The sequence below is a fragment of the Manis pentadactyla genome, chromosome 14 (genome assembly GCF_030020395.1).
Source record: "Manis pentadactyla isolate mManPen7 chromosome 14, mManPen7.hap1, whole genome shotgun sequence".
NCBI classification, from domain to species: domain Eukaryota; kingdom Metazoa; phylum Chordata; class Mammalia; order Pholidota; family Manidae; genus Manis; species Manis pentadactyla.
The window spans coordinates 15,241,714-15,262,812 of NC_080032.1; the positions used below are offsets into that span (position 1 = coordinate 15,241,714).

At 44.0% G+C, this 21,099-nt stretch overlaps 1 protein-coding gene across 12 annotated transcripts in view; it reads left to right on the forward strand.

Moving 5' to 3' along the window:
* CIT (citron rho-interacting serine/threonine kinase) overlaps window positions 1–21,099 on the forward strand; it is a 150,166-nt gene that overhangs the window by 56,691 nt on the left and 72,376 nt on the right. For all 12 annotated transcript variants that reach the window (XM_057492587.1, XM_036929386.2, XM_036929387.2 and 9 more), the window contains exons 11-13: window positions 14,827–14,932; window positions 15,845–15,988; window positions 17,203–17,322. In XM_057492587.1, the coding sequence (XP_057348570.1) occupies window positions 14,827–14,932; window positions 15,845–15,988; window positions 17,203–17,322 (370 nt within the window). The remainder of the gene's footprint in view (window positions 1–14,826; window positions 14,933–15,844; window positions 15,989–17,202; window positions 17,323–21,099) is intronic.

Consider the following 21,099-nt stretch of genomic DNA (forward strand, 5'->3'; position numbering starts at 1 on the left):
GGTACTCGACATGAAATAGGGCTGTGGGCTGTGATAGAATTTTTAGTAAGATTTTTATGTTAAAAGATGCTGAGATGGACCTTCTTTCCTCTCTCCCTGGGGTTGGATTTTGGTCGTGGTGGCTGTGCCTTTCTGACTAATTTTCTCTGCAACCCCAAAGCAATCTGGGTGATGGGAGGAAAGGCAGAAAGCTAACTAGCTGTTGAATGTGCTGTTGGATGGATGTGAAATCGCCCAGCAGGGCTGGGAGGTTTTGTCCTGGCATCGAAGAGCAGGGCAGAGGTGGAGGCCCGATGTCACAGATGCCTGGTCAGTGGGCAGCTTAACCTTGACAGATGTAGTGCACTGAAGGTCACAAAGCGGACTGAAAGGAGGTGTGTGGAGAGTTCTGGTTCTGACTAGTAGTGGGCTGGCTGGGTCAGAAAGAAAGCTGGGGCGCTGACCAGGGATCAGAAAAACCAGGGAGTATTTGAGGGAATCAGATTTCAGGGGCAAAGGCAGGACGATGTAGGGGATCTTAGGCATTGCAATGAATCTGAAGCAGTGTGTGATTAATTGCTTATTTTTCAGGAAGACTGTAATTGCATCTTTCTGCTTCTCCCAGAAAGCACAGTTAAGGGAGCTCTCTGACAGGGGCATCTCAGTCTTAAGGCCTAGGCACTCAATACATATTTGTTGATTTAATTTGCTCATGATCTTTCCCCCAGATTGTGTTTATATTGTTCCCTGTATTTGAAGATAACGCTAGTTCACCTTCGGTAGTTCAAAATATATCTCTAGAGCATGAAATGAGCTTCTGTTCATGCCGCAACAGAATGTTTAATAAGATTCCCATAGGAAAAAAAGTCCATGCAAACAAAACTGTGTATTTCTTATCTGGAAGGTGGAATTGGAGTATTCATGTCTTTGGGGAAGTTTAATGCCATTTCCATGGCAGCTTGGGGTTGGAATCAGAATGATTTTCTTTCATCTCATGTCTCTTAATGTGATCTTGCTGTCAGATTTGGCAATTCTGCCACAAGCAGCCCTGTGGGTGAAACCTACAGAATCATTTTAGAAATTCTCTCCACTTGTTGGATGTAGGTGACCCTGGATGTATTGGATTATCTTATTTAGAAGTTTAATAAAAGACATGCAGTGATGAAATTACTTGGAATCCCCTGTAGTTTTGTTGACATGCAGTCACAAAATCCACTCGAAGGTGGGTAGGGACCTTTTCTGGGGGTACCACCATTGCTGATGGGGACCTGGTGTTTCTTCCTGAGGTTCCCTTTCTCCCCTCCATTTTCAGCATCACAGGTTTTTATTTACACACGTTGATTACCTGTGCTGTTACTCACTTTTCACACCACTGAGGAAATTGCAGATGCTGCTGTAGGATGCTGGGGAAATTGACCTCAGGTTTGTTACCAGTGAGTTGAATGTTAAGGAGTGGAGCTGAATGAAATGAGGAATTTTCATGGAGACTCTGGCCTAGAGAATGATTTAATGGTTACAGTTGTTTGTCACTTTTTAGGATCCTTTTTTGGGACCCCAGACTATTCTTAAGCCAGCCGTTGGGCATCATTGTCTGAGGTTTAATAATAATCTCGATCTCAGCCTTCTGTGTCTTAAGTTCCTCTCAGCTTGAGTTGGAGGGAGCAGAGGAGATTCTACAGAACAATTTTGGTTGACTTTGGGGTGGCTTGTGGCTAAGTAGGTGCTGGAGAATACCTGTTTGGTACCTCTTTTTCTCTTTCATCAACGATCACCCAAACCACATCCCCAAGCTCTGGATGCCTGGGTGTTCCACTGAGCCTCTGTTTGCTTGAATTTCACACTAGTGGGGTAGCAGCAGAAATCAGTGTGTTAAAGGTTTAAAAATAAAATGGATCCCAGCCTTCCTTCCTCCCCTGTCAGCTTGGGGTCCGTTTCTTTAGGCTCCTTCTCCTTCCTCCTCCGTCTCTGGTACTGCCTCATTTAAGTCCATTTCTGCAAACCTCTAGCATAAACTCTAGAAGGAAAATGCCAGTTGGTTTAATGTTTTGTGTTAGTTTTACACATGTTGGCTTTATGCTTTTGGAGAACTTGGAAGTCTTAGAGGAGCAATGGGATCTTGATGAGATAGTAACTGTGGGATGACCAGCTGCTTTTAGGAAAGGGGCTCTCTTTTCCTTTTGGCTCAGGGCTTCTTCCTTTCCTTTTGGGTGAATCTGAACATTTCGTTTTGGAACTAGCCATCCAGATATTGTGGAGGAATAAAAAATGGCTGCCACCATTGCCTTCCCAGATTTTCAGAGAACCAGTTTTTGGCTCCTGTTCCTTGTTCTATTGGGGCTCCTTTGCATGTCAGTTTCCTCAACTGCGGAGTAGGATAATAGAGATACCTGCCTCTGAGGACTGTTTGGGGGATGTTATGAAATATATAAAGCCCTTGACCTAGTACCTGACGCCTGGAAAAGTCTCAGTAAATGTCCACTATTATTTTTGTTATTACTAATATGCTAGTTTATGCATGCATAGTGTCCTTCTAGTTATGCCAAAAAGAAATGGAAAGACCTCAGCAATAATTAAGTGGTCCAGAGTCATGTCAGACAGAAACCCAGCCTCCAGGCCCTGGGAGTTTTCTGCTAGAGAAGCTTAAACATCCTGACCAACCACAAACTAATATGCAGTTGGCAAATACCTGCAGGTAAAAGGCAATTTGGGTGGAGTGGGTTGGGACTTCCCATCAAGTTGGACAAGTGAAAGCATGTACATATGAAACAATTCAGGGAACACAAAGCAAACACCTTTGCTGCAGAGTATCGTGGTACAAATTGGATATCTGACTGCTTCAGGGAGGTAAAGCCAAATCCAGTGCAGGGGACACTCATGGGTAATGCCCGGTCACAGTTCTTGCCAAGTTACAGTGATGAACTGTGTTGAAATGTCTGTTCATTTCCCCAGGTTGGCATGATCGCAAGGACAGGGCTGGGTCTGATTTATCCTGGTTTTCCAGGAGCACAGCACATGGCAGATCCTCAGTAAATACGTATGTTGGAACTGAGCTTATAAGCGCATTAGCTGAAGGTGAAATATTTGGCTCAGCTTTTTAAAAGACAGTGGATTTGAATGAGTGAACAGGAATGTAGAGAGGATTTCAGGTGGGCAGAGTGATACCAACTGTGCTTACAGGGCTCCAACTCTGTACTAGACTCTGTTCTATGCACTTGGCACAGATGAATTCATTTAAACTGCACACTAGCCCACAAGGAAGGTACCATCATCATTCCCATTTTGCATGTGAGGAAACTGAGGCATGGAGCATTTAACAACTTGTTCAAAGTCATGATGCTCTGAGCTAGGCGTTGAACCCAGGCACTGCCTCTCCAGAGTCTCTTACCCACTGTGCTATGCTACCAAGAATAAATGCCACAGGCAGGAGAAATTAGGAAATTTGTGTGTGGTCTCCAGGTTCACAAGCTTGTCAGAAATGCTAGCCCCTTGCGGGCAATGACGAGCAGTGGGGTCTGGGCAGGGTGGGATGAGAGCTCACAGGCTGTCTAAATGCTGTTTTTTTTTCAGTCTCTGAAGGTTTACTGAGTAGGTAGACTGTGTAGCTCTTGGGTTTTTCTCATTTCTTCCTCTTCTCATTTAGAGGCTTGCTTACGTGTGTGTGTGTGTGTGTGTGTGTGTGTGTGTGTGTGTGTGTGTGTGTGTGTACATGTACATAAACACATACATATACACTCTCCCTGAGGGCTCTTGGCTGATTGTAAGCTTGGCGAGGACAGGGAACTGCACTGACCTCACTCTCCCTGGTATTGTCAGGTTGCTCAATAAGCATTTGCTGAGTCGATCCAAATCATTTTTATGGCTGCAGCTCTCAATTTGTTGATGACTATGATCCGTGTCTATTCAGATCTACATTTGTAACTTCCAGCTGCCTCCTGCCATCTATCCTGTGATGGCTCATTCCAGTGGAGGGCAGCCTGAACTCTACAATCCACGCTGCTTTCTTTATACTGAAATACTTGGGAGGGTGGGGCATCTTGCCTTAAAAGCGGTGTTCCTCTTCACGTCCAGCCCAAGGCTGTTTGTCACTGTGCGTGCCACCTCCAGATTCCTTTGCAAAGAGCCGCATCTGTGTTTTGCATTTTCAAAATAGCAACTATAGCAGAATCTGCTCTGGTATACCCCAAATAAGTTACAAAACCTTAACTAGTCCTTCCTGTGGTTACTGCCCTGCAGGGCCCTGTGTTTCCTCTCCGCCATCATGCAGACCAGACGTCTAAGACTCACCTCTGCATGTTGTGTTTGGTTTTCCTCTCGCTCATTCCATCTTCTTTCTTTTAGTCAAGCACATCTTGTTATACTTGTCTTATTCTGTGTTCTCTATTTAGATTGGTATGCAGGCCTGGCAGGACCACTCTGCCGCCTTCTTGTTTGTCTTAAAGATACCTTTAGGAAACCGAATCCAAACAATCCTAGCCCAGCCCTGAAGATTAGGCTCCTGAAGATCTGTCAAGTGTATTTTTTGCTGGCCTACACATACTAATTTGCATGGTTGCCTCGGATCCCTCAAGAAGACAGTAATTGACTAAGTGGTGCTATATGTTCCCAAGCTCTGTGCCAGTTTGGCAACTCTTCCTTCTCCTAACTGAATTTCTTTCAGTTCTCTCGGTTTTACTTGTCTTTCGTCTCCTGACCTCTCTCCCCCTTCCTTTCTCTGACGAACTTCCAGAAAGAACGGCCTACACTCAGTGCCACTTACTCAACCTCTGCAACTTTAAGGAAGGGGCTATCCCGGAAGCCAGTAATTCCACCCAGTCATCAAATCCAGTGAGTTCCACCCTACCACGTGATACTTTAATCACCATGTTTGTCTTGAAACTTTCTACTTTCTTCTCTTCTGTATCATGGAAACGTGGATTTCCCTCCTACCTCTCTCACTGCCATTCTCACTCTTTGGTGGCTGACATCTTCTGTTCCAGTCCTTGGAGTGTGGCCTATCCCCTTAAGTTCCATCCTTAGTTGTCTTTTTAGCCTTTTCTTGGTGATCTCATTCAGTTCCTTGATTTTAACTCCCACATCCCAATGCCATCCTTCCAGCATGCCCTGTGTTCATCATTACCAGGATCTTCTACCAGTTTCTCACAATCCCTGTCCTCTATTCCCTCCCAACACACACAGACTCATTCAGTCATTCAGTAAGCCACTAGGAGCTGGTTTGGGTTTCTTCACTTCATTTAAGAAACTACCACTTTCCCTATCCTTCTAGCCAAGAAAATTGAGTCATCTTAAAACTATTTTCTACCTCCCCTGCCATCCCATCAGTTGCCAAGTCCTCTAAGTTGTGTATCTAAGATGACACTTGCATCCATGCCCATCTTTCTGTCTTCACCACTGCCCTTCATTGAGTTTTGCTTGGACTATTGCAGTAGCCTCCTAACATTTCTTTGCCTCTGGTTTTCCCAGCCCTAATCCATGCTCCACAGAGGGTGGAAATCTTCCAAAGTACAAGTTGGATGATGTCATTCTCCTGCTCAGACCTTCAATAACATCACAGTGTGCACAGAATTAATGGCCACTGCTGAGCTTGGGTATTCAAGCCTGGCATGCCAAGACCCTAGCCTGCTTTTTAAGTTGTATCTCCTTCTTATCTCCTGTATCTGGCCAAGCTGCTCAGTGCTTATTGAGGACAGAGACCATATCTTCCACTTCTGCCTGAAACAGCACCTTGCCTGTTCAGTGCTTTCCTTGCCTTCAGTGAACCTTTGTCAAGTTGAATTAGACTCAAGTGGCCAGGGACTGCCAATTTTTTCTGCACAGTTTATACAATTGCTAATGGAAGCTGTCCTCTATCGAGCACTTCTTGTGTGCCCAGATCTATGCTGAGTGCTTTACATACATTATCTCTTTAAGTCCTTATAACCTTACCATAACTCTATGAGGCTACTGGTATTATCCCCATTTTACAGGTGAGGACCCTGAGACTCAGCAAACTTAAGTTATTTTCCAGAGGTCTTATAGGTAGTAACAAATCTAAGACTTAGACCTATAACTAGCTGCCTTTATGGGTCCAGGACCATTGTATTACCCTGTCTCCAGCAGTCATGACTTTGATGGATTATGCAGGACCAATGAACTAGCCTAATAAAGGTGGGAACACTGGCTTTACTGAGAATTCATCAGGCCACCACTATTCTAAGTGCTTGACAAACATTCTCATTTAGTCCCAGCAACAACCCATTGTTTTATTGATAAGGAAACTGATCAAGAAGCTTGGCTTACTTCTTAAATTCATGTACCTTACACGTGGCAGAGGGTGGCCAACTTTTCTATCTTTTAGCTTCAGAGCCCACATAAGATTCCTTTATTTTATGGGATGAGGTGTTGCATGCTCATGAAAAGTCTAGACTTTGGAATCAGGTAGACATACGTAGGTTCAAATCAAGGCTCCACCCCTCACTAGCTGTGTGAACGAGGGATTAAACTTCTCCCCACATCAATTCCTTTATGTATAGAGTAGGGGTTGTAATAGTGCCTATCTGCTTGGTTTGTTGTGGGGGCACACAGAGCATGTCGTGTTAGCACCTGGAGCAGAGCAATATGTTCATTTCTTACTTGTTATTGTTAGTGGTGAGGGTGGGTCTGGGGCTGCTTTCTATTCTCCTTTCTTCCCTGCTTCACTTTATAAAGACATCTTCCTGGTTTCTGCCCATTGAGAGAATCAGGCTCCATGTGGGGTGCCTGACAAATGTCCTAATATCTCCATCCAATTTTTTACTCTGAATGAAGTCCGTGATATATTGGCTAAACCTGTGCCTTCCACAAAATATGCTCAAGGCTTTGGGTAGGATCTGGTTCCAGAGGGGTCTGGAACTTGGTGCTGGGGAAGGAGGAGATGGGCTGTGTTCAGCCCAGATGTCACCCACTCCCACCCACCCTCCAGTGCTTGAGCATCCCCTGGATGGGACCGTGTGTACATTGCTGTTCCCAGAACCAAGGCTGGACATCTTTCATGTGACGGCCAGAAAGCTTTCTCGTGCCAGCGCTGCTTCAGTGCTCCTCTTGTTTTGGATTCCTCTGTTCCACTCTGACCTTCGAACTCAGGCTGCTTGGAACACAGAAGTACTTTGCACACCCATTCATTCATTCATTCATTCATTCAACAAGTATATTGTTCTAGGCCTTTTCGTAACTGAACAAGACAGATATGGTCCCTGCCCTGCCCTCAAGAAGCTAACATTCTGTGGGGGGAGATAGGGGGTAAGTAAGTTAAAAAAGAAAAAAGACATTTTCAGATGGTGGTAGAGGCTCTGAAGAATTCAGAACCTGGATGGAGAATGACTGGGAGTGACCGCTTTAGGCTGGGACTCGCCTGTGGATGTCCAGTGAACAGAAAGCACGTTGGAGTAGCTGGAGCTCTGGGACGCCCGGGAACGTGGCCTGAGTTGAGGTAGGCAGTGCCTTTAGCTTTGGGTTTTGCTCTGCTTGCTGTGAGCAAAAGCCTTTGCAGGATTTTGTGTGGCAAAATGAAATATCTGGTTTTCATTTCACAAGGGGTCCCTCTGACTGTTGTATGGTAGATAGTAGGGCGAGAAGAGTTGGATTCAAGTTGATGAGTTTGGTTATGGCAGCCACCCAGGCAAGAGGTGGCAGTGTGGCAGTGAAATTAACCTGCAAAGCTAGGCACTGGCTGAGAGGTGGGACTATATTAGAAATCACATGAGTGGCTTATTAATAAATACTTATTATTAATAAGTGATTGATAAATACTTTTATTAATCATGGGATTTGAAATGAATGATTCTTGAGTGGCATGTTACTCCAAAGCTGCCTTTATTCAGCTGGAGACCAGTACTGGCTGTGTGTATATGGATGTGTGTGTCAGTGTATCTGTATGTGTGAGCATGTGGTGTGTGTGGGTGGGGGTGGGAAGGAGGGTGCCCCAAAGCTAATTAGACTCAAAAAGTCTTTTGGAGAGCAGTATTTTTGATATTTCTAAGAGTTCATGATGTATACCACTGTATGTTTTTAAATGGGCTTATAAAGTTAGTTCATAAATTTCAGAATGCTCAATCTTAAAAGCCAGTATATTTTTGGAGCAGAATGCTGATGAGTGTTTTATTTTTTGTACCATATTACATCTTGCAGTTGCACGTATTTTTAGTGCCGTTGGCCACAATTAATGTAGGGTCCTTAGCTGAGCTAATTTTGATTCTCTTATTTTAGCTTCAAGTATCCATTCTTGGTTATCTTAGGAATATCTGTGATTTGTGATCCACGTGATCTGTGCTCTGGTGACATCCTCTGCAGTCTTGGGGTGCTCTGGGTGCTCTTCCTAAGGGAATAAATGGGTGGCTCGATGCTTAAGCATGATCCTCATCATTATAGTAGTGATTAGAGAGCCCTCAACATGTATACTTTCTTTTAGGATGGAAGTTCAGATTGTATTCTCTTTTAATATGAAGTACTCAGTTAATAGCCTTATTAAGGAATTTTTTTGAGTTATGTGGATTATTTATAGACAACGGGGAAAGTGCCTTTTATCATTTTTACTTCAATGTTGAGGTTTCATGCAAGGCAATTTTTAGGTCACACTGAACACATTTTAAGCACATATGCTTCTGCTGCAGCAATACCAACGAAGCCTGGCCATCCCTCTGTGTCATACACCATTACCTCTATTAATGTTCTTTGGACCTCTATAATTATAAAGCAGATGTGTATATCAGGAAGAGATGTTGATTTCAGAGTAAATTTTTCTAGAAAATAGAAGCTGGAAAAAAAGGAAAACCCAAACTTGGCTTCATACTTGAAGAGACAGCACTGCTGTGTGTGGGTGGGTGGCTGCCTGCACCCGCTGCTCAGAAGTGCCTTTTCTCTCCAAGGGGATAGCTGGCTGTGGATCAGAGATGTGGCCAGGAGGAGTAGGCAAGCAATGTGTGGGCAGGCTGCATGTTCTTTTATTAGCATCTCCATTGTATTGCATCTCCCCAAGCCTAGAGCATGAACCAGCCTGGGCCTCTAAAATCTGTACCGTTTCCTATTTGATACCCCCCTTGAGCCGCCAAGTGATGGAGGGAGAGTTGCTCTTGTGTGTGGGTTGAGCTGTTATGGGGTGTGGCTGTGGATTGACCCGGCGTGTGGATGTTCGTGGGTACACAGGCTGTTCTGGGCTCAGGCCTGCCCTCCCAGCACTGCATGCAGCCAGTCCTGGATAGACGTTACCTTCCCTCAGGTGACCCACTGCCCTTTCCTCCATGACCTCACGTCTTCAAGTACTTGTCTGCACTACTTTTCTTGGGTTTCTTCAAGGCCATCCAGCCAAGAAATAGCAGAGTTGGGATTTGAACCTGTGACTATTGGCTTGTAGAACCTAACTTTGAACCAAAACCCAGCTCTACTGCCCACACCTGCACCAGATCATCGTGTGGTAGGAGAATGTAGGGGCCAGAGGTGAAGCTATTTATTCCTCAGCCATAGGGCCATGGGATGATAATAGCCACGTCATGGGATTGTGCAGTAGGAGGATTCAGGGAGGTAACCCATAAAGTGCAGGGATCACTACCTGACACACAGTTATGTGGTCAATAAATGGGCCCTGTTATTGATGACAAGGGTAGTGGCATTAGTTCTCTCTCCTACATTGCTACTTCTTTGAGGGTAGGAATGGTGTCTTCCTTAACTTCATAGTGTCTGCAGCAGGGTTTCTCAACTTGGCGGCGCTATTACTGACATTCTGGGCTACATAGTTCTTCTTGTTGGGGGCTGTCCTGTGGATTGCAGAATGTTGAGCAGCATCTCTGGCCTCTACCCACTAACTGTTAATAGCACTCCCACCCTAAGTCATGAAAATAGAGAAAGTCTCCAGGTATTGCCAATGTCCCCGGGGGCAGGGGGTGGGAAGTGGAGGGGGTGCCAAGTTGCCTGTGGTTAGGAGCTGTTGGTCTGTAGGTGCCTCTTGGATCACAGGGCTTTACTTTTCTTTCTTTCTCTTCTTTCATTTATGTCTTGTTTCCATCTATCTATCACACACACACTCAATAGAAGATGGTCAAAAAATATTCGTTGAAGTTTGAAGATTTTGAGAACAGGAAAATTCTGGGAAGACTCTTTAGTAGCAGGCGGATTCTGTCCCATTCCAGGGCCAACAGAACTCCTTGATGAGATAGTTTCTTCATGTAATTCTGCACCCATCACCCATAGCTGCTGAGTTCCCGCCAGTTCCTGGGATGTTCACACACTTTCCTTAAAGCAACAACAGCTTCAGCCCTTTAAATAATACCACCACTCTTGATGAAATGGTACTTCTTGAGATGATTTTAGACCAGTGGAGCTGCTACTTGCAGAGGACAGGGCTGTATTTGGTTGTAGTCTGCTGGCTCTGAGGCCCACTTTGGATCAAACCTCTCAAGCTGTGATTGATATTATGGTCAGATTCTAAAATAATGCAAGTGTTGCAATAATTTGCTGTTGCTTTGAAAGTCAGAAGGACAACTAAATGAAAATCCTAGAAAAAGAAAGTAAGTTGTGATAATATTTCACAATCTCTATTGGGTAGGGAGAGCATTTCATTCAAGAAGTAACATGTTGAGAGCTTGTCATTGGTGCTAGTGACTACATTGGCCTAAGGGTTTGCGTGAAAAATAAATAGAATACAGTTACGTTAAGTTGAGCCATACCTGTCTCTAGTATATTTTTATAGAAATTCATGGAAAGGGTATATTTTTGTTGATTTATTAAAAGTAGGGGGTAACAATAGTCTTTAATCATTGTCTGAAACCTGTACATTGTCTTGAAATTCATAGCCCTCCATGATTAACTTCAAAATTGTTTCTCCACTCAGTGAGTTGACCAAGAGGCACCAGTACCAAATGGCCTGGCCAAAATGCCACTGGACCAAATGCTTGGGACAGTTATACTATGAGTTTTAAATGTCCAGACCCCAAATCACAGGCACTTTCTTCTAATTAGCCCCATGGTGCTCAATCCTGTCTCTATATTAGTATCACCTGGGAGCTTAATAAAAATGATGCTGCCTGGTTCCACTCTGTCTCTGATTAAATGGTCTGGTTGGGCCCTGGAAATTATTTTTGTTTTGTTTTTAAAAGATTTAATTTTTTTAGAGCAGTTTTAGGTTTCGAAGCAGTATTAGCAAGAAGTACTGAGATTTCCCATATACTCGCCCCCAACACCTGCACAGCCTCCCCCATTGTTAACATCCTGCAACTAGTGGGGGGCATTTGTTACAATGGATGAACCTACAGTGACATGTCATCACCCAAAGTCCACATTTAGGTTCATTCCTGGTGGTGTACATTCTATGGGTTTGGGCACATGTTTAATAGCATGTGTCACCACTACAGTATCAGACAGAGTATGTTCACTGCCTGACATGGTGTTTTTTAAAAGCTCCCCAGGTGCTTCTAAGGTGCAGCTGGCTTGAAGACCAGGGAAGTTCCAGAAAGCTGCAATGACCTTTCCCCCTCTATCCTCCAGCCTCCTCCTCCAATTCCACTGTTATAGGATTACTGCTACAAGCCCGGTTTGTCACAGCATTCTTCCCATAGCTTTTTTTAGATGTGATTTTTATTTATTCTGAAAAACATAAATGATTTCTTTAGCACCTTTATTCTGAAGAGCTCTTAATTGCTGTACTTAGAACTTCTAAACAGTGAACATTTGTTAAGCATCAAAATAGAATGAGGGAGTTGGACCTCAGGTGATGAGCAGGGCTGTCGTGTCTCCTGAGAGTGTCAGCAGGTGGCGGCCACATGTCTCCTAGATCCTGGGTCCCATTAATGAGTGCCCTAGAAACAATTGTGTGTGTGTGTGTGTGTGTGTGTGTGTGTGTGTGTGTTTGAGAATAAGCAATCAGTTTTGTGCACGGTAGTCACTTTAACCATGCAACCCTGGAGCCTGCCACCGATGTGTGTCACCAAGTTTTGGAAGCCACTTCCTACCCAGTGCCAGACTTCCATGTATCGTTCTCCTAGAAGGGGTCTAGTTCCGTGTCTGGACACAGTGAGCTGTGGCCTCTGTTGTCATCCCTGACTCATGTCCATGTGTGTGACTTAATGGCCTGTGGGTAACTCTGGACCACCAAAGGACCAGGGACCCCACCTGTGGTCATCCCTCCCTCCTGGGGTGCTTTGGGTCGTCTTCTTTTGCCCAACCATCCAGAGTGAAGTCAGGAATAAAGGAAACAGCAGAGCAACTCAGGACCATGCCACACAACCCACTTCATCTCAGATTAACAAGAAAAAACATGTGTGTATGTGTTTTGGTTACATATATGCAGAAGACAGGCTAATGAGAGGGGCTGAGCTTTTAGATTTTTAGCCAAAAGTGAGATTGAGAAAAAGATATATATCTGGATTTCTATCCCTATTGCCCATTTCTGTGAATAATCGACCTTTGTTTTATTGTGAATAACACCACAGAGTAAATACAGCCCCCCCGAAATTTTACTATTTCAAGCCACTGTTTTAGGCCTGTAAGGTGTCTGCTATTTACACTGTTGCATGGGTAGTGATGATAAATGATGGCAATGATAATAGTAACAGTTGACATATATTGATTTTTCATGGGGTGGCAGGCACTGTGCTAAGGGCTTTACGTGGCTTATCTCATTTAATCCTCACAAGAACTCTTTGATGTTGGCTGGGAATTATCCCCATTTTACAGATGAGGAAATTGAGGCTCAGAGAGGTCACACCGTGAGTGAGTGGTGGAGTCAGATTTTGAACTGAGCAGTGTGACTAATCGTCACCTCTCATGGCTGCCCTGTAGTGTGTGTGCAGGGAATTGTTGCTGGGGTGCAGTGAGCCAGCACTGTCTGCCAGCCTTGTGACTGGGCCCAGAGCTGCAGGGAGGGAGGTCTTCTAAGTTGATGCAGGGAAATGACTTCTTCCATGTAGGGAAGTATTTGGGTCAGCAGAAAGCAGAACTTTCACCTGCTGGTGAAACGTGAATGCTCACTGACAACCAGCTTCTGCAGCCCTGTCACCAAGGCATCAAATACGAGACTATGAGCCACTCTGGGCTCGGCCACATGTCCCTCTGTGTGTAAGAACCTTTGCCAACTCTGGCCCTGACCTTCACCGGTCTTAGTGTTTGTGCCCTGGGTGCCAACAAGCAAGGGAAGCTGCCCTGGCTGAGAATTATCATCTCCCCTGTAATTAACTGCTTTTAGGGATAAGGCAGAGTGTTTGAGTTCTGTGTACAAGTGTGCATAAGTCTGTCTTCTTTGTGGAGAGAGCATGCTTCTAGCCCCTTCTCAGGAGGTCACGTTGCCTGATTTTCGTGACATTATCCTAAGAGCTCTATGAGGTGCATCAGGTCATCTCGACCGTGGCTCTCCATCTCGGGGACCAATAGAAACCATATATTAACAGTCAATTAATCTCTCTGGGCCTCAGTTTCCTCATCTATAAAATGAGGATAATGAATCGTGTCTGCCTCATAGAGTTGTTCTGGGGAAGAAAGAGTTAAAATATGCCTACCTTTACAACAGAACCATGCGTGCAGTCAGTGCTCTGTAAGCATATGAGTTTCCTACCACAAATTTAGTGGCTTAAAACAACACAGATGTATTATGTTAGAGTTCTAGAGGTCAAAAGTCTGAGATGGGTTTTACTTGGCTGAAATGACAGTAGCAAGCCTGAACTCTGGAGCCTCTGGAAGAGAATTGGTTACCTTGGTTTTTCCAATGTCTAGAGGCCACTGGCATTTTTGGCCTGTGGTCTCTGCCTCCATCTTCAATGTACCATCTTCCTGTCTCTCTGACTGACCCCCTCCCCTCCCCTGCTTCCGTCTTAAAAGGATCCTGTGATGACATTGGACATACCAGACAGCCCACATCATCTCATCTCAAAATCTGTAACTTAGTCACATCTACAGGAGTCCCTTTTGCCGGGTCAGGTCCTAGAGTCACAGGTTCTGGAGATTAGAATGTGGACCTCTTGGGGGAGAGACATTATTCAGCCTACCATAATAAGGTTTAGCTGTTTTTATAAAATGAAACAGAACCAAACTGGCTAGCTTGGGGATGGAATAAACAACAATTTGATCACTAGAGTAATAACAACATTTATTGGGTACTAGCTGTGTTCTCACACTCCTGCCTCAGGGCCTTTGCATCTGTTATCCCTTTTCCCTGGAGATTATTTCTTTCTATAGCTTTGGATGGCCAGCACCTTCTTATCCTTTGGTCTCAGCTCAGATGTCACCCATCAGAGAAGCCCTCCCTGATCCCCTTGCTTAAAGCAGTTCTCTGATGCATTTCCTTTACTAGATCATATCACCCTGTTTCCTTTTTTGACATCATCTGTGGCCTTCTTGTTTGTCTATCTGCCTGATACATCCTGTCTGCCCTCTGTGAATGTCAGCTCCAGGAGGGCAGGGACCTTGTCTTTCTTTTTCATGGCTGCTCCAGTGCCTGGAGCAGTCTCTGGAACAGGGGAGGTGCACAGTACACGTCTGTTGGGTGAATAAGTGACTAACGCCATGCAGGCACTGTGCTGGGAGTTTGGTGCTCACTTCTCCTGTGCTGTATTTATTATCCTGTGTAGTCGATCCTCTTATTATCATTTCACCTCATAGATATGGACACCGAAGCTCAAGAGAGGCTGAATCATTGCCTCAGATTGGTGATGACTAAATTTGCACCCAGGTCTGCCTGCTTCCAGGGTTCTTGCTTCCGTCCACCTCTCTGCCTCATGGCCTTGATGTGCTTAAGAGCTGCTTGAACTAGCTCTTTTTGACAGCCGTAAACTCTGGCGGGTCTGCAGCTTCAGAATACAGCTTTTCAGGCCCACCTGTTTGCCACCTTGACTTTGGTTTTCTTCTATCTAGGTCTGTTGTGTCAAGTCTGGACTCCCCTGCCAAGACTAGCTCCATGGAAAAGAAACTTCTCATCAAAAGCAAAGAACTGCAAGACTCACAGGACAAGTGTCACAAGGTATTTATTTCCGCAGCTGGCCTCCCTCCTTGCTCCAGGATCCTCCCGTCAGTGTGTGCCAAGGGATCCGCCCGGGGCCACTGCTGGCACTGAGCTACCTGATCCATACAGAGCGAGTGAGCGAGGCGCTCCCTCCCTCGCTGAAGTCCCACCTCCAGCAGCTCAGAGGGAGATGAATTCAGGCCTTGGCGTTGGCGTAAATCCTTTAAATCTTAACCAGAGGAGGCCCTGGATTTAAAACGACCCCGCTCCTCAGCATGACCCAGCCAGATGTCTGCTTCTTCCGGCAGGTGGCGTGGGTCCTCACCTGTGGCCGAGATGCATCTCATCTGCTTTGAGTGATGCGAAGTCTCTCTTCCTAGTCTATAAAAACTGCTTACGTAACTGCGGCCACTGTCTTGATTATGCTCAACGTCTCTTAACACTCACTGTTCCTGCCCAGGGGCAGCTCTCTGGAAGCTCATAAAAGTCACTACTTGCCTGGGACTCCTAAGTGTGCAGACGAATACATATCTCCTTGCCCTGTCCTGGATTTGTCCTCTAGATCTTTGCAAGGAGATGGGGGGGATCAAGATGGATTTGGGATAAAATTAAAGTGACGTCTGCAAAAAATCAAACCAACCCAAAAAAGCAAACAGGTGAAAAATGATGATTGTGGCTTCCCTGCTCACTGGGTTAGAGGCGTGATCAAGTGTGAACCAAGTCTTGAATGAGAGGAGTGACTTAGCATTGGTGACTGTCCTCACGAAGAACCGTGTGCTCCTGGGCGAAGAAACAATGGTATTTCCATCCCAACCTTGGGCGAATTAGCACCAGCCCAGACCACCAGGTGGTCTTGGAGGCTACTTGAGATTTGATTGCTCCTAACGAACCTCCACGGGCCTTTTTAACCTGTCGATGTGTTTATTTCAGATGGAGCAGGAAATGACCCGGTTACATCGGAGAGTGTCAGAGGTGGAGGCCGTGCTTAGTCAGAAGGAGGTGGAGCTGAAGGCCTCTGAGACTCAGAGATCCCTCCTGGAGCAGGACCTTGCTACCTACATCACAGAATGCAGTGTGAGCCTTCCCCAAAGTCCCCTTCCCTTGGAGGTAGCACTTTCTGTTGTGTGTGTCTCATCCTGTTATGTGACAGCTTCATGAGGCACATCACAGTCAGTGGCAGAGAGTAGAAAGAGGGAGAGTCCAGAAGCAAGATGTGTGATTTGCAAAGTAGCTTCAGCCACACCTGAGGTCCCTCCAGGAAGTCCAGGTAGGCTGTGGAGCCTGGAGAGGGGCCTCGGCGTCACTGCAGTGGGTCACAAAGGGGCCCGACACCTCCCATCCTAACCTCTCTGATCTGCATCATGTCCCACACGATCAGCCTTGGGAACCAGATTCCCAAAGTGCAAGAAAATATATTTTAATCAATTTTTCATTGCCTAGAACCAACGTAGCAACAGGAAAACTCAGCCTTTAAAACCCAGACCCTCTGTCATTATTTCCCATGTGACTTTTTTTTTCTTCACAAGAGTAGATTGTCTTCTCCATTGTCTCGTTAAAAATTTCATTCAGGTGTTTTTTTAATGTGCCCAATTAAACAGTCTTAAGAAGTTGAATCACACATTTTTCAAGTTTTTTTCACAAGGGAGAGGAAATCTATAGAACGTGGCTGATTAAGAATAACTGCTATGTTTCCATTCCAGATTTGGCTGCCTTTCAGTGGTGGGTGAAGTTATTCAGCTATGTAATTCAGATATATATTTCAGTGCCACTGAAGCATTGAGGGAACCTTATGGATGAAAGGTGTCCAGAAAACGTAAGCCAGGAGGTGGAAATAGACTGCTTGGAGTCTTAACAGACACCTGGGCAGAGAATGAAGTCATTGCTCCTCTGAAAGAGGAATATATACCTTAGCATCCTCAAATAGCTGATATTCCAGAAAAGACTTTGTAGCATCCCAGTGGTGGTTTAATGGCTAAGGGATCTTACTAGTCTACAGTCCTGAACATACAGGTAAGTATCTGCTAGGACCATTAGATGGTGGTAGGAACCATGTTGATGCAGTTTCAGGCCGGAGTCCTAAGGTCAAAAGGTTGAGATGCTGTTTTCTTGAACCAAGGGATTTTACAGGACGAAAACTGGAATCGACAACCAACTGGAAGTTGTCAGCCTTGGTCCGGCACCTGACACCATCTTGGTGCCTGCGAAGCAGCTTGCAGCTCCCTTAATGAATCTTTTCAAACAGAGCAGGATCCACAGGGCACCCCTATTAAAATTTTTGCTTTCCGCAGAGCTTAAAGCGAAGTTTGGAGCAAGCGCGGATGGAGGTGTCCCAGGAGGATGACAAAGCACTGCAGCTTCTCCATGATATCAGAGAGCAGAGCCGGAAGCTCCAAGAAATCAAAGAACAGGTATGACTGCCTGCCTGGGATGGTTCAGCAACTCAGACCTCTAATTTCAGGAGAGGTGTGTTTGAGAGACAGAAAGAGGGAAAGAGGAAGGTGGGAGGAGAGGTATGCAGGTCATTTGGAAACTTCAGATTCCCCATGATTATATAAACAGTAGAGTGCCTGTTCTGACTCCTTTATAAGTTTACGCCCCATAATGGCTATGCTTTTCTCTTAAAGGTATAGGTTTAGACCAAGGCTGGGCACACTGTGGCCTGTGTGGGTAATCTGGCCTCCTCCTTGTCTTCCATGGCCACAAACTAAGAATGGTTTTTGCATTTTTAAATGGTTGGGGAGAAAAAATCCAAAGGAAATAATTACGACATGTGAAAATTATATGGAATTCAGATTTCAGTGTCCACAAGTAAAGTTTTGTTGGAACAGTGCCACGCTCATTCATGTATGTATTGTCTGTGGCTACTTACATTACAGCGGCAGAGGTGAGCCGTTGTGACAATGACCAAGAAGCTTGCAAAGCTGGAAGTGCTTCCTATCTAGGCTTTTACCGAAAAGGTTGGCCAACCTGCGCTTTAGACCATTAAAAAAAAAAAAAAAATCAAATGTTTTTATAGCTGTTAAGATGTACTTTAAGTTTTTGAGAGAAGCCAGGGTAATTCACAGTTTTACTTATGCAAGAAATATTCTAGAACAAGAGTTTGAACAATTAAGGCCGTGTCAGAATTAACACGGCAAATCTGAGAGCCGAAAGCCATTTCCTGGGTGTTTAAAAAAGAAAATCGAGACCTTTAAAAAGCCTACTCTTTTTTTTTTTATCCTTCTCTAAAAGGGTTTTCTTTCTAGATGGTTCATTTTTATTTTGCTTCATTGTTTCCTTTTTAGCATGGATTTTTCTGTCCTTTGAAGAAACTGTAAATAGAAACTTTAATGAAGAGATGGCAGTGAGCAATTGGAGAACTGAATTATCAGCTGCCAGGCTACTCTCATTCACTTCTGAAAATCTAATGGAAACAAATGAACATTTTTGTCTCTGAGTAGCACAACCTTAGCCATCTGGGTGGTGCTAAATGCAAAAAACTTGTGCAAATAAATCGATCAATTAACTCTTCTTTCAAGAAAAAAACATTGGGGGATTTCGTTGGCATAATCTGTTTACCACCTTAATATTTTTCAATGATTGGTTAATATTCTTTTGCTTGTTAAAAATGTTCTAAGTGTGCATAGGAAATGTTGCAATCTGATTTTTGGGTTCCTGAACAACAATACTAATCTTAAGACATTTTGAAGGTCACACGTAACAGTTTGAAAAATCTGCTTTGAGAGTTGACTCATTGCCTCTTTTATCAACATAGCTTTTCATCCTAAAAGTTTCAAGAGGTAGGATTCTTTTTCTCTTATTAGTTCAATATGTTTGGAAATTTGCTCTTGGTGACATCCTGGGGAAATGAAAGCTGTGTTTGGCCACCAGAGGGAGCAGCTGGTGTCCATGAATTCCATTGAACCAGAATTACCAGGACATTTTGAAAAGGTATATATACTGGTGGTTGAATTCAAAGAAATGTCTTTGGTGATTCATATCACAGTGGGTATGCATGTGGAGTTTTAAATTTAATGACTGTTAAAACTTCCGCTGGGGGGGAAGAAAATGTCTCAGTTTCAGATCTTTACTTCTCATTGTAAGAACTTATTAAAATGACTTCTGTTAAGTTTTGTGAGAGCAGGATGTTTGCAATCCAGGAAGAAGCATTTAATGCTTTCAGCACACTCCTGGTATTTGGTTTGCAGTATTGCTGATTCCTCCTGGATTTGGCATTTATTCCCCCCACTCTTTCTCTTCAAAGCAAATTTCCGTGCAGCTGTTTATTTAATTAATATTTTGCTTCTACTTAGCTACCTCCTGTAGAGTACTTGGAGTTGGTTTAAAATAAAAACACCTAGAGTCTCCTGTGATAGTCTGACTCATGCACCATTACTAGTGATTGCTGATTCCTTTCTCAGGAAAGGAAATAGAAGGAAACACAGAAGGCATCAGTGTTTTGGGGCTTCTGACTGAATAGGAACGCGCCTGATAGATACTTCCTTTCCACAAAATTTTGAAGCTCCGTTCAGAAGACTAGCTTAAGGCAGGTCTCGAAAGTCGCCGATGGTTCCCTATTATGATCCCACTCAACTCTGACCTGCAGTTCAGTCCATGCTGAGATACGATAGCTCTCTCTCAGCAGTCCTTGAAACAGAACTGATGATCTCCTCTCAATTTTTCCAGAAGCAGGGATTTGGTTAGCTGTTGGATTTATAGGAATTCCTGGAAGAATCCAGCATCCTAAACGGCTCAACAAATGAGGCAGAATTCCTCTTGATGCTTGTGGCCAGCTGGGTACCTCAGAGCTGGACAGAGATGTTGCCCGAGTCCTGCCTTCCTCCTCCTGGGAGCTGATGGCTCAGGAAAGAGACTGCGGGAGGAACAGTGCTCTGTCCTTGCACTTGACAAAATACAAATTTTACATTTCCTTCTTACTGATGTTAATTCAAGACAGAAAAGGGAGCTTGAGCATAAGAGATGCCTAAGATTTTCTCCCAGCTCTTCATTTCCTCTGCAGTTTGGTGTGTGTGCCTGTGGGCAGGATTGATGGTACTTCTAGGGGCCCATAAAATGTTTTAATTTTTTTCAAATCAGAAGAAAAAAAGTTGAGTTTTTAGGTCAAAGAAAATAGTTTCCTAGGTAATATTAATGTTTTTGTCTTTATATGAATGCAGTTGTAAAATGTAATTATATATACTTTTTTTAAAAAATGAAGTTAGTGGTCCAGGAAAGCACAGTGCTCAGAGCCATGAAAGCCATAATGTGACCCTGGCTGATGGGTCTAGACAAACCCCAAGTAAAGGATGTATCATTTTACATAATCTATTCATGTTCCACTCTGTGAGTTCAGGTAATTGTGAGTGGGTTATAAAGACCTTTGGTTTTATAGCCCAGTTTCATCCACTTAGTAGCACCACCCAGAAAACCTGGTGCCCATGACTTCTAGGACTGACCTTCAGGAACGGTATGCTTTTGGGTGGGAGGGAATAAAATGAGACCATGCTCGACTCTGAGCTCATTTTTTTCCTTTGCTCTCTACTGGTGACAAAGAGAAATGTGCTTACATGAAAACTATCCCATTTTTCATAAGAACATCACCACCCAGTGCATTGGGTGGGGGGATTGCCTGTTACAATGGGATGAAAGGTTTATTTTTATACCCTGTTATTAAAAAAAAAAATCCATAACATTTTATTGGTTATAAACATATCCTTGCTCAGTTGATACCTCTTCAACTATTTCTTGAGAGAATGGATCTTAGAGATATTCACTGTATATTGTGTATGCCAAAGACAGTCTTGATTCAATTCCTTACTCTTTTCATTTTATATCTCTTCCCTCCCACCCCCAGGCACCTTGGTTTGGATAAGTGTTCACTCATAATCCTTTTTTGTGTAAGCTTTGGTTTTTAAGAGAGAATATTTTCATACTTTGCCCCAAAGTTTTCAAAACCATTGCCCATTTCTTTTGGTAAATCCAATTTTGAAAAACATTGATTCAAATGTTCAGTTTTGATTTTAGAGATTCATTTCAGAAAAGGTCAGGCCGTTTGTATCACTTAAAGGGTTTGCTGCAAAGAACAAGATAATTCTTTCTTTGGAGGTTTTCTCTCAAGTTATTTGACCACAGCCAGTGTTCCCTGTCACTTCCAAATTTCAGGGTGACTTGCATTTCAAGAGCAATGTTAATTTCATCATTCAGTT